Genomic DNA, 12,847 nt, shown 5'->3' with positions numbered 1-12,847 from the left:
AGAACCATAAAGTGCATCTGGTTGAAGTAATTTTGTGTAGCTGATAAGAAACATATCTTGCTGCATTGATTGTTCTGGTTCAGAAATAATTAGAAACTATTTGAGAACAAAGGCACAATTAAGGGCATACAGTTTTAATACCCTGAGAATTTTGGAGGTTGTGGCAATTTTAGGGATAAAGTTTTTGTCAGGACTGACAGTCACTATCTTTGGAAGGCTTTTAATTCAGCAAGACGACAGCGTGTGTTTTTCTCAAGAGGACATAAAGCACACTCATTTCACTGGATAGCTGAATAAATTCAAATTAAAAATGATGCAAAACAAAAGAAGAGTAAATAATCACTGAAACTACCAATAGGGCAGCAAATACTCCATTTTTTCAAGTCTGAATCCCTTTCTAGAAGATATACATTAACCAAACGCAAGCTGTTTTGCTCTGTGTGTGGATAAACAGTTGAAATGTTATGGTAATGCAGTATATACATGATAACACTCAGCATTCTGTTGGTGTTTTCTGGACTCATCAGAAATGAACGGGTGAGTCACTTCAGAACACAAAGGTAGTTAAGACTAGGGGTTAGTTTTAAGATGTCTTTCACTGTCTTCTTTTAAAATAAGTAAGGTTAGAAATTTTTTAACCTGGCAGAGTATTCATATTACATTACTGTTACTATAGAATAAGATATTGAGGTTTTCCTTTATACTTTATTGTTTTAATGAATGTAGGCTGGTTGATAGTATTGGAAAGGAAAAAGACCAAGCCAAAGAAACCCAAGAGTTTAAAAATGTTGAGAGAGTGTTCACGAGTCAGCATATTGCTCAAAACAACTTATATTAAGTGAAATAACATATTAAGAGAAATGTGAGTATACATGTTCTAACAATTAGTAACAGTATTGCATTTTAAACTTTGCTTTCCTAAGCTAACAATACATAGGGAGTTTAACAGTTCCTACAAGAAACAATGAATTTGCTAAAATCTTCATTTCATATTCATTAGCAAAGAGAAACTTAAATTATTCAAGACAACACCTCAAATAAAAAGCTACTTTGATAAAACAGATAAATATTACAGATTATGTCCATTCAGAATTACTACCTTAAGGAATAGAGAAAATACTATAAATTCCTCAAACGCCAAGTGTATAATAAAAACAAGACAAAGAAAAAATGTCTACCATTCATTACTATTTTAACAAGAATTTTTAATGTGTGGTCATTTTGTTAGGAACCACCTTACCAAACACTAAGCATTTAGATGGCTAGTACTACTTAGTTGTGATCACCTATAATGCTTTCCTATTTCTAGAGGGTGAGTTCTTCTATTTTAAAATGGATGTAGTCCTCTCTTTACCTACTCATTCCTCCTTGCTAACATATATTAGACCAGTTGAAGTCAGATTATTTGAAGCCCAGTTCTGAGTGTTTCTAAGCCTTTAATACCTGGACACCCTATGTTGTCCTTGTTGTCCTACCAAATATAGGGCAAACAGGGCTGTAACATCATCTACATGCATTTCCCATACAGCAAAATGCAGCTCAGAGCATTCAGAGTTCCTTAGTAGGTTGCAGTAATAAGGGATGTGGATAAAAGATCTGGCATCTTGGTATCCCAAGAGTGCAAGTATACACTGATACCAATTTATCTGCAGGAAAAACAATGTAGGTCTCAATCTTCAGAGATCTGATCAAATAAAAAATAACTACTCATATTTTAATTGGTTGACTTGAAATGACTTTTTAGATAAAATTGGCACATGTTTTGAAAACATCTATAAAAGTTAATAACCTTTTTCCCGAACAGCCTCTGGCTAAAGTAAATAAAGCAGTTATTGCAAAGCATTACATAGTGAGCACAAGCTAGTTTAGGCTACAGAATGAAAGGCAGAAAAACTTTAAAAAGAAAGAAACCACTGAGCCCAGGCCCAGCTATTGGGCTATTTACTCTTTGTAGTATTTCCAGGGGAAAAAAAAGCTCCTCTGCCTGAAAAAGATTAACCGTATTGTAAGCTTCTTAGGTTTGTTTTATACACTACTTTGTAACTCCACTACCCCAAGACACTTCCTTAGTTCTGCCGCCTTCTTCTCCAACTGCCGAATGTTCCACTGCCATTGTCTTTTATTTGAATGGAGTTTGTTCAGTTGGCAATGCAAACGTTTTAGAATAGCATTATATCTTTTATTCTGCACCTAATAAAATAGAATAGAATTAACTTCAAAATTTCACTCAAGTAAAACAACTTACAGAAGTGGGGTCAGCTCACCTAACTCTAAGTGTAGAAAAGGAAAGAGCCAAAGAGAAGGAAAGAGCTCTGTCTCATTTTGTGCTGAAGTGAGTTGAGTGTGGGTATCTGTTCTGTAGAGGTCTAAAATTTAGCAAAGTAAATCTCACCCAAAGAGTCAGCATCTGACAACTATAGCAACACTCTGAAATGGAAGATTTCAGGCTCAGGAGTGAGAGGTCAGAAAGGAATAAATTTCCATTCTTTGACAAATGTGTTTGAGCACAAATTAGAATACAAATGAGGCAACCTGGATGGCTGTAGTAGCATCCTCACTGTTGCACTGCAGTTAAAAATGTCTGGTTTTCTTTGAAAGGCAATACTGAGGCAATGCAGTACTGTATCAGTTTTGCCCCTATTGCTGTCTTATGTGACAAATGGCTGCTGCAGACAGCCCTCTGAAGATGTGCATTCTTAAGTGTAAAAGCATGAAAAATTCATTATAATAAAAATGGAAATAATGGGTATTCACTTAATGAAAATTGGGGCTTACTTACCCTAGCTTGAATGGCACATGAGCGGTAGTGTATAATTATTCCTGTGTCTGCTTATTGAAACATTATTACACTGTATTTAGCATACACGTGGACGGCGTACAGCTGCACCAGAACTACAGCATTGCCAGAGACTTCCTGTGAGTCTTGCTACCTAAATTTCACATTTAACTCTCTCCCTCACTGATGTTTAATACATTACAGTGCCACCTTTTACTGGTGATGGGTTGTCTGTCTTCATGTTGCCTGGCCCTCCACTATAATCCTTCACAATTTTTCAAGGGATGCTGTCAGATTTGTTCATCCGAATGAGCGCTTGCCGGCTCTGAACATCACTAGGGCTTTGTTGTATGACGCTGAATCATTTGTGATCAATGTTACCTGCTTTTTTAAAGAAATGCATCTCTAGCATCATTATTGGGAACTATCTAGCACATGGGCTGAGGCAGGGAGCACTAATATGCCTAATGGACAGAAGGGAGGGAGAACGTTGCTCTTTTTTACTAGACCTTGTGTACCTGTAAGTTAACCATTAGAAAATATTGCCTGGGTATGCATGGAATCTCCACTACTGGGAACCTTCAATGACAGGATAGACAAGCATCTTACAAGAATAAAATAGCTGTATGGTGATGTGTGGGAAAGAAGGGCAGAAGGGGAATAAAGAGTCTTAAGCTTTTTCATATTATTTTTACACAACAACCTGTTTTCTATTATTCGTGGATGTCCTGAATTAGTCTGATTGAAGCCTTGTCCCTACCCAGGTAATCACCCTGATTTATTATTGACATCCCTGCCCAAGGCTGCTCTTTAAGTGATGGGTTGTGGGGTTGGTGCTCAGGAAAGGGAGTGGGACTAAGTCAACAAGCTGCCTTAAAAGTCCAACATTATTCTGCCTGATGAGAAGCAGCACAGTTATTAATTAATTGTAAGATTTCTAATTAGCAATGTCAGATCAATGACTTTACTTGGGTAAAAAAAAAAAACTTTAGGCAAAAATTTCCTTTCAAGAAAAATTTCATCAATAATTTTTAACTTTCCAAAATTCATCTGCTTTAGAAAGGCATTACATTCCTGCATGATGTGTTTAGTTGGGGAGACCTTTGTGGGAAATAAAATATAATACTGAAGCAAAATAACAACAACAACAACAACAACAACAATAATAGTAATAATAATAATAATAATAATAATAATAATAATAATAATAATAATAATAATAATAATAATAATAAAAATGGGCACCAGGGCTGCAAGAGTCAGTCTGTTCTGTCTGAGTCACAGATAAGCCATTAATGAGGCTTCAATAGGAATTCTGTAGGCATTTAGGTACAGTGCTGTATAGGGGCAGACTTTGATGAGCACATAAAATCATTGCTGAATCGTGGCCCCAGAACAGCAAACTCATTAATCAGATGCAATGATATGCTTGTATCTGGAGGCTCATAAACCTGGGAGCTCACATGCTTTTTGCAAATTTGCTCATCACAGAATCACAACAGTCTGGTTTGGGTTGGAAGGAATGTTTTGAAGATTACCTAGCCCCACCCCCCTACCATGGCAGTGACATCTTTCACTAGATCAGGTTGCTCAAAGCCTCATCTAATCTGACCCCGAACATTTCTGATTATGACAATTTTTCTGGGCAAGCTGTTGAAGGGTCTCACCACCCTCATTGTAAAAAATTCTTCTTTATATCCAATCTATATCTATCTTCTTTTAGATATTTAAAACTGCTGCCCCTTGTCCTGTAACTACAAGCCCTGATAAAATGTCTTTCTCTGGCTTTCTTACAAGTCCTTTTCATACACTGGTAGGCTGCAGTAAGGTCTCTCTGGCATCTTCTCTTCTCCAGGCTGAACAATCTCAACCCTATCAGCCTTTCTTCACAGGAGAGGTACTCCAGCCCTCTGATCATCTTCACGGCCCTCCTCTGGACCTGCTCCAACATGTCCATGTCTTTCCTGTGCTGTGGGCCCCATAGCTGAGTGCAATACTGCAGGAGGAGTCTCACCAGAATGGAGTAGAGAGAGAGAATCATCTCCTTCAAACTGCTGTCTATGCTGATTTCTATGCAATTCAGGATACAACTGCCTTTCTGAGCTGCTAGTGGGCTTTTCCAGCTCATGACAATTTTTCATCTACTAATATCCTTAAGTCCTTCTCTACAGGGATGCTCTCTCAATCAGTTAATCACCTGGTCTATATTGATACTGGGGATTACCCCAGCCCTGATGCAGGACCTCACACTTGGCTTTGTTGAACTTCACAAGGTTATAAGGAGACCAGTTACTTCTGGCCCATGCAGTGCTAAAAGCTGCAAATCCACACAATATGGAAAAATCCTGTGACAAGAACTGAAATCTAGAGGTAGACTCTGAAGATTAAGACACCAAGCTCTAGAGGTGTATGTACGAACTACATGTCTACATTCTTGTTTTGATCAATAGGAATCTAGCCAATGCATACTATAAAGTCTAGAAAGAATAGACGGTGCAGCTCACCCTACCATAAACATCTTCGTATGGCTAGATCTCTAAAATACATCACTGACTACAATTCCAGTGATTATAAGGGAAACCTGTCTGACTCACATGTAGCCATCTGTATTCAAATAACCACAATCAACATTTAGGTGTCAACAATCTATAGCTGAATCCTACCACTGCAGTTCAATGGAACCTCATCTGTGTGCCGATACCACATTTCATTCCCTTGCTCAGCCTTAGTATTTTTTAATTTTTTTTTAATTTGTGCTGAGAACTGCTAGGTACATAATGTCCCTGCCTGTCCATTTCCAATTTTTATATTGACAAAAGGATTGTTTTCCAGGCAGCTCTTAATACCTTGAAAGATTCCATTTTTAAACCTGTTCCCTTCTGAGACAAAAATATCATATAACCCAAACAACTAAAGATCAGGCTAACCTTCACTATTTAATTAAATTGATTTTGATAAGAGATCAGAACATCATGTTTAGGCTGCCTAATTTCACTTTGAGTTTAGAGAACTTTCTTAGGAGGATATTGCCTTGATAATAAAATATTTTCTCTGATGCCGAATACCACAGACCTATAAGCAGCTGTGCTTTGTTTTTTGGTTCTCTACTCTTCTCTATCACATGAAAAATGATTCTTTTGTCCTCTTATGTTTTACAATGGGCAAGAGAACTAACCTTAGATAGTTAATCTCTATATTATCAAGCTTTGCTGATTAAATTTTGTGGCATTTATATGAACTAACAAGTTACATGATGTGAAATTTCCATACTAAAAATTATCTAGACATACAAAGTATTTTAATAAGGAACAAAAATGTAAAATATAGATTAATTACTTAAAAAGAGAAGCTATTAGTTGTTTATCAGAATTTTATCTTGACAGATCATTAGGAGATGCTGTATTATCTCTACTTTAATGTCAGCTCAAATTAGATTCATGGGAAGTCCATTCTCTTGGCACAATTGATTCTTCCATCCAGTTATCAAGAACCACGAACCACATCACAAATAATCAAGTCAGCAAGTATTTCTGAAGTACTACAGAAATAAAACCACATGCATTTTGCTTTAGCACCATTCAGTGATTCCTTTCTTTTCAGGCCATCATACCCAAAGTTCACAGATTAACTCCTTCTTAAAAAACTTAAGAAAAATTGTTCTTAATTTCAATTTTTTCATGATAGCCATTAAGGTCTGAATTTTAGAAAGACTATCAGTATGAAGAATTTAAGATAGGATGGTTACTGTATATACTTGAATAATGTATGGCCAGAAAGAGTGTATAAACTACTTCAAACTTCATTTGCACTATCTACATTCTGTCAGGAGAACTATAATTATGTTTTACTCAAATGACTCACCTCAATTTCTTTTTTAAGCTTAGCATGAACTTTTCTCTCTTCTTCCAGTAAATCTGTTTTTTTATTGATGAGCTCTTTCAGTGTGGTGATTTCACTTTTTAAAAGTGCAATTTCTTCCTGCAGATATAAGTCATCATACAGAAATTCTCTCCTTATAAAGTTGCACAGTACATCTATTAATCTTATTTAAAATGTCACATTTTAACAGTCTCACTTAATAGAAACAAGATGAAGATTCATAATAAACAATTTCACACTAAAATAATTACTAATCGTTAAATTAATAATTTATTAGTTGTAATTAAATTTAATAACTAAAACAATTTTAACATGACTTTAGATACTTAGGAATATATACCCTTGATCTGAAATATGCAATCTGCAATACAGGGATTTGAACTCTGATGATCTTAATTTTGTTTAAAATCTAATTTACTGAAAAAAAAGGAATATTTGAGCTAGATTTTTTCTTTCTCATAGTAAAACACAATGTTAATGAGTCTTTGTTTATCAGTATTTAAAGATTTGTTTGTACAAGCAAATTTTCATCGATTTACATAAATATAGTCACAGCAGATTTTCAATAATGCAAGTGGCATCAGGGTTTAAATCTGTGATTCCATAGCAACTTCATACATGTTTCTGTTCATATATTGGTAAAGTGGTGAAAAATTACTATATGGTGGCTTTTAATCATTATTGCAATTAGAGTCAAGTAAAACCATCAGTGCTAGAGTAGAATACCAAAACAAATATGTTTTTCCTCTCTCCTTTCTATCACCATCTCACCAAACTACCTCCTGCTGGCAAACAGTTTATTACCTGACAGCTAAGTTAAAAGAATACATGGCAATGTTCCACAGAAATCTGAAAACTGTCCACATAAGTTTATCGAACCACCCAAAGAAGCCCACATAGTTCTCCAATGAATTTAATTTACAGCTCTAAAATTTTTAAAGAGCTGAGTTCACTCAATCACACAGCATGAGCCTGACTTTCACAATAATACACAGGTTAAAATGGCTGATATTGTGTTTTTTTAATGCACACTAAAGTCCAAATGTCTTCAATTAATGCAGCATTATAAATTAGCTATATTCCCCATAGTCAGTTCCTCATGAACTGCAAACATATTAGATGAAATAACCACACTGGCTAAACTATGCCAATATTATTTCACAGAAAAAGGAAAAAATCAAAGAGGAAATATAGTACCTGCACTTGTTTCATAACTGATCCCTCTGGATTCCGGAGATCACGCATTAACTCCTCTTTCTTTCTCTTTAATTCCTTAACAACAGCTTTCTTTTCAGCAAGCTCGATCATAGCTGGCATTTTACTTTCCATCTCCCAAAAGAGATGTTTATGAACCCTTATTTTCTCCCGATACTCATTATTTCTTGCAAATGTCATCTCAAACTCTTCTTGACCTGTTTCTGCATCATACCTCAGCTTTAAAATTTCAGAATATAGGGCTCTGACTTGCACCTCCAGATTTTCACAGTGATGTTTTGTCAGTTCTATGGCATCATCTTGCAGATATATTTCCCTTTCTGTTGTCTTAACTTCTACCAGAATAGAATCCATTTCCTTTTCTAGTTCCTGAACTTTTGCCTGTAAAGAAAAATTTCAAGAGGATACTAGTTCTCTGGTTCAATACTTATGTTATTTAACAGAATCTTATTGTTTGCTCATTTTATGTAGCTTGAATGGAACATAATTAGAGTTCTACTTAAAATCAACACCTTAAAGGCACAATGCAAGAATACTGCCTTAGACTTGTCTCCTTAGATTAAGTCTAAAATATGAAATAATTTTTGAAATTACTTTAGATTCCCATATTTGCAAGGTATGTAGGACTTGCAGATCAAACTCAATCCTAACGTTTGTTTAGAGCTAAAGTCTGGTTAAGACCTAATCAGACAAAAATAATTAATGATGCTCAAAAGCACAGACCCATGCAAACACATAGATGGGTGTTTGGGGTGATAGAGCTTAATTAGCCTGTTCTACTGAAGTTTATTATCCCACCTTCCTCACAGTAATATTCAAGAGTAGGATTAATCCCAGCTACTTTTAACCCTCTAAGAAATATGCATTTAGCTGTAAAAAGGCCTCTATATCTTATCATTGACAAGAAGTGAGCAACTTCAGGAAGCAGTACTTCAACCCATCATAAGAAATCATAAAATCAGAGTATCATTTAGGTTGGAAAAGACCTTTCAGACCATTGAGTCCTATCTCTTTTCAGTGGTGCACAATATTAAGACAAGGAACAGCAGGTACAGGCTTGAACATAGAAGATTTCACCTCAACATGAGGAGAAACTTCTTTACAGTGAGGGTGACAGAACACTGGAGCGGGCTGCCCAGAGAGGTTGTGGAGTTTCTGGACGCATTTAAAACCCACCTGGATGCATTCCTGTGCAGACTACCCTGCTTTGGCAGGGGGTTTGGATACAATGATCTCTGGAGGTCCCTTCCAACCTCTAATGTACTGTGATAAACCTATCACTGCAAACTTCACCACTAAACCATACTACCAAGCCCCATGTCTACAAGTAAATCTTAAATGGGAGGATTGAATTCCTTCCTCAGAAATGTTAGCTCTGTTTGATGACTACCAAGCGTGTCTAGAAGATTCATGTAGGTTTAACATTGGACTGGTAGATGATGTGAGGTAGCTATGAATAATCCCATCCAAAGTAACAATCAACAATAGTGCACTAAGAGAATTAGCATTATGTTTTATGTTTCCTTTTATCTTTTCCCTAATGGAAACATTAACAGTGCTATGAAATCTTTGGCTCTGCAGGAAGCAGGGACTGCTTGTCTTGTATTCAAGGAGGCAATTCTTTACAGTGAGTGACAGAGCAATGGAACAAGCTGCTCAGAGAAGGTTTGGAGTCTTATCTTTCGGAGACTTTCAAAACTCGTCTGGATGCATTCCTGTGCAGCCTGCCCTAGGTGATCCTAATTTGGCAGGGCAGTTAGACTCAATGATCTCTGGAGGTCCCTTCCAACCCCTAACATTCTGTGATTTTGAACAGGTTAAGACAATATTAACTGTTAAGAACAAAAAGTTTCTGTGCGACTTTTACTCTGGAATTCTTGGGCTACAGTTTTAGCAGGATTTGTATCACTGCCAGCCACCACTTACTGAGGACAGGAGAGAAAAAAGATGTTAATGGCAAAGATCTTCAATTTTAGAGAGGAATTATTGTTTACGTGTATTCTAATACACGTAACGTGTATTCTGTCAGATGCGCACATGGGGCTAGGCGTAAAGATGAAAAGTTCTGCATTCTGACTTTAAGTTCCCAATTATTTAACTTTGCTGTTCTGCTAACATTAATGTTGGTAGGAAATTTCCAATGATTTGTACTTTTTTAAAAGAAAAAGGTGTGAGCTGGTTTGGGGCCAGACAGATCCTCTCTTGCCCCGAGAGGGACAAAAGAATGACACACACAAACAGATTGGAGAGTGATGGAAAGTTTAAATAGAAAAGCAATTAGTGAAACTACAAAAAACTACAAAGCATAGTGACAAGAATATCCCAAAGTGTACAGAGTCCCTTACATAACACCCAAAGGCTTCCCAACTCTTCCCTTCTCCCACCTGAGGGTGTACCCAAAACCCCCAGGGCTCTTTCTTCCCCCCCCCCCCCCCCCCCCGCCAGGCTAGTCTCAGGCTGGCCAGGTCTGAGACTGTCCCCCCACCTCCTTTCTCCTCCTGGCATTAGGCCTAGAGAGGCCTAAGAGGCCTTGAGATACTCCCCCACCATTACCCGATAGGGGAGCATCTCCCATGGGAGCAGAGAGGGAAGAAAGAGAGAGAGAATGACTTTGCAGATGGATTTATAGGGCGCAGGATTTATGGGTAGAGATACACCGCTTCCTGTGTCCACCTTATTGGGTTGGACACTCAGAACACCAGAGGTGTAGCTTATGTGGCAGTAACAGGAGGCACCCAGCCTAAACTGCCACAGGGTGTGAAGAGGAAGAAAATAAATGAACTAACTTAATTACTTAGGGCTCTATGACACTGCCTGTATCCAGTGTTCTACAAAATATTACTAATAAAACCAGCATTTAATGACTATTTAGGACACCTGCTTCAAAGACACAGGGGAAAAAAAAAAAAAAAGTATTTTGTATGAAAAAGATGCTAAGAAAAGACTATATAGTCTGGTGAAAAGCTGCCCAAAAGGATGCTTTTTAAGTCTGTTTTTGCCACTAATTTCTCAGGGATTCATAATGAAAATTTCAAAGAGCTCTGACTTTGCATTGAGTTTTTGTGGGTTTGCTATCTCTGTGGTTTTTAAGATTTGTTTTGTTTTTCAAAACAACCCAACCAACCAAGCTTCTGCTATAACCTTCTTTAATGAAGAAGGTTCTTAGCTATATTGCAGCCTTACATATAACACCACACATACACAGTTTTGCCTAAGCCTACACACTACAGAAACAGAACACCTCCCTTACACATAAATGCAAACATCCAGAATAAATTAAGTACCGTCAGCTTCTGTTGTTCACAGGAATACTCCCTCATCTAATGAAAAAATTAAATTAGTTAAACTTCTTCAAAGAAGTCTTATTACCTGCAATTGACAAAGAACTGTTTTGTTTTTTTTAAACTCTGATGCTTGTGAATGCTGCTGCTCTGCAACTTGTTTTACAACTTCAATTAGTGATGGTGAAATTTTCTTGGCCATTTTAGGCAAAAGTGCAGAACTGTAACAAAATATAAAAGAAACCGATTGTTTTATCACCATTCTATTTAAATCCTGCTAATGAAAGGCAACAATATTAAGGCCTTTGCTAGGAGATCTCAGGTCAATACACTATTTAATTTGGTTCATTTTTTATTAACAAGAGCAGGTTACCTGATGGTTAGATGCTCAAAGCAAATGACCAAGAATTAGAACTTTTTCATGAACAGTTTTACAAAATAAAATATTACAATGTTCTTCTGGCTTCTCCACAAGTCAGGACCTCAGTTTGTGAATATAGTCATAGCTCTTAAAAGCATCTTAAACGCTCTCATATTTAGCCTAAATATTTACATTATTGCAGTTACTATACTGCAACTGCCAACTATATTAAACTGTTCTTAATGTAAGATAATGTTGAGAAAGTTGTTATTGTGGAAGCTGTTATTTTGTTATTTACAGTAGCACTGTAAACAGACTGGCCAACACCTCACTACAACCTCCTTTCACACAGTTGTACAGAGCAATGAGGTCTCCCCTCAGCCTCTTTTTGTCAAGGCTGCACAACCCCAGTTCCCTCAGCCGCTCCTCACGAGACTTGTGCTCCAGACCCTTCAGCAGCTTCATCGCCCTTCTCTGGACACACTCCAGCATCTCACTGTCTTTCTTGTAGTGAGTAGCCCCAAAAGTGAATACAGAACTCAAGGTTTGAGCTTGGATTGTTATACAAAGTGACACCAAACTCTGAAGAAAATGCAGTTAAGTCTGTCACAGGTGCATCTTCAGGTCCAGTATTTCAAATGGCACTCTGTGTATACACTTGAACCCACAATATTAAATGACCCACGAACTGTGTGGGCCAGGTTGGTAGCGTAGGGTCAGCATGCTTGAAGCTTGGTAGTCCTGACTAGTAATCCACCTATTCCTTTACAGGGCTGTTGGAAGGATTGTCCTGGCACCTTTAAATCTTCAGCTCTATCCCGCTCAGGCACTCCACACCCCACAATACCAGGCAGGCGACACTTGCCCCTGCAGCAAACAGTCCCAGCCCCTCCAAAGGAACCGGTAAGCAAGGCGAGCCGCGCTAGCCGGCCCAGCACGACGAGCCCAACCCCTCTCCACTACCTGCGCAGAGCAGGCAAGCAACACCTGCTATTTTCCCTCGCCCCCGCCCCTCTAAGGAGGGGCTACGGCGGTCGCCCCGCCCCCGCCCTTCCCGCCCAAACCTGGGCGCGCAGGGAGCCCGCTGCTAGTTAGGGTATTAGCCGAAGAGCGAGCTGCGCGGTGCAGAGTGCGCGGCTCGGGGATTGTCGGAGAACCTCGGCGAGTGGCGGAGGCTGCGTGAGGGAAGAGCGGCCGTTAGCGGTGGCCACGGAGAGCCGGCAGAGGGCCGGGGAAGGAGGGGCTGTCCCCGGCGGGAGACCTAAGGGAAAACAGAGGGAACAGCTTGTTCTGTCAGAAGTGGGTGGGTGCTTCGCGGCGGGGTTTACGGCAGTG

At 38.3% G+C, this 12,847-nt stretch overlaps 1 protein-coding gene across 1 annotated transcript; it reads right to left on the bottom strand.

Moving 5' to 3' along the window:
* Positions 1-2,025: 2,025 nt before the first annotated feature.
* Positions 2,026-11,365, bottom strand: CCDC122 (coiled-coil domain containing 122). Its single transcript, XM_054390272.1, has 4 exons — positions 11,240-11,365; positions 7,853-8,251; positions 6,638-6,754; positions 2,026-2,190 (listed from the first exon to the last, which is right to left on the bottom strand). Exons 1-4 carry the CDS (start codon positions 11,351-11,353, stop codon positions 2,026-2,028), a joined length of 795 nt encoding a protein of 264 aa, XP_054246247.1. The 5' UTR covers positions 11,354-11,365.
* Between the last annotated feature and the right edge of the window lie 1,482 nt (positions 11,366-12,847).

The sequence above is a fragment of the Indicator indicator genome, chromosome 1 (assembly GCF_027791375.1).
Source record: "Indicator indicator isolate 239-I01 chromosome 1, UM_Iind_1.1, whole genome shotgun sequence".
Classification (NCBI taxonomy): Eukaryota; Metazoa; Chordata; class Aves; order Piciformes; family Indicatoridae; genus Indicator; species Indicator indicator.
This window is presented reverse-complemented; position numbering and strand designations above follow the sequence as displayed.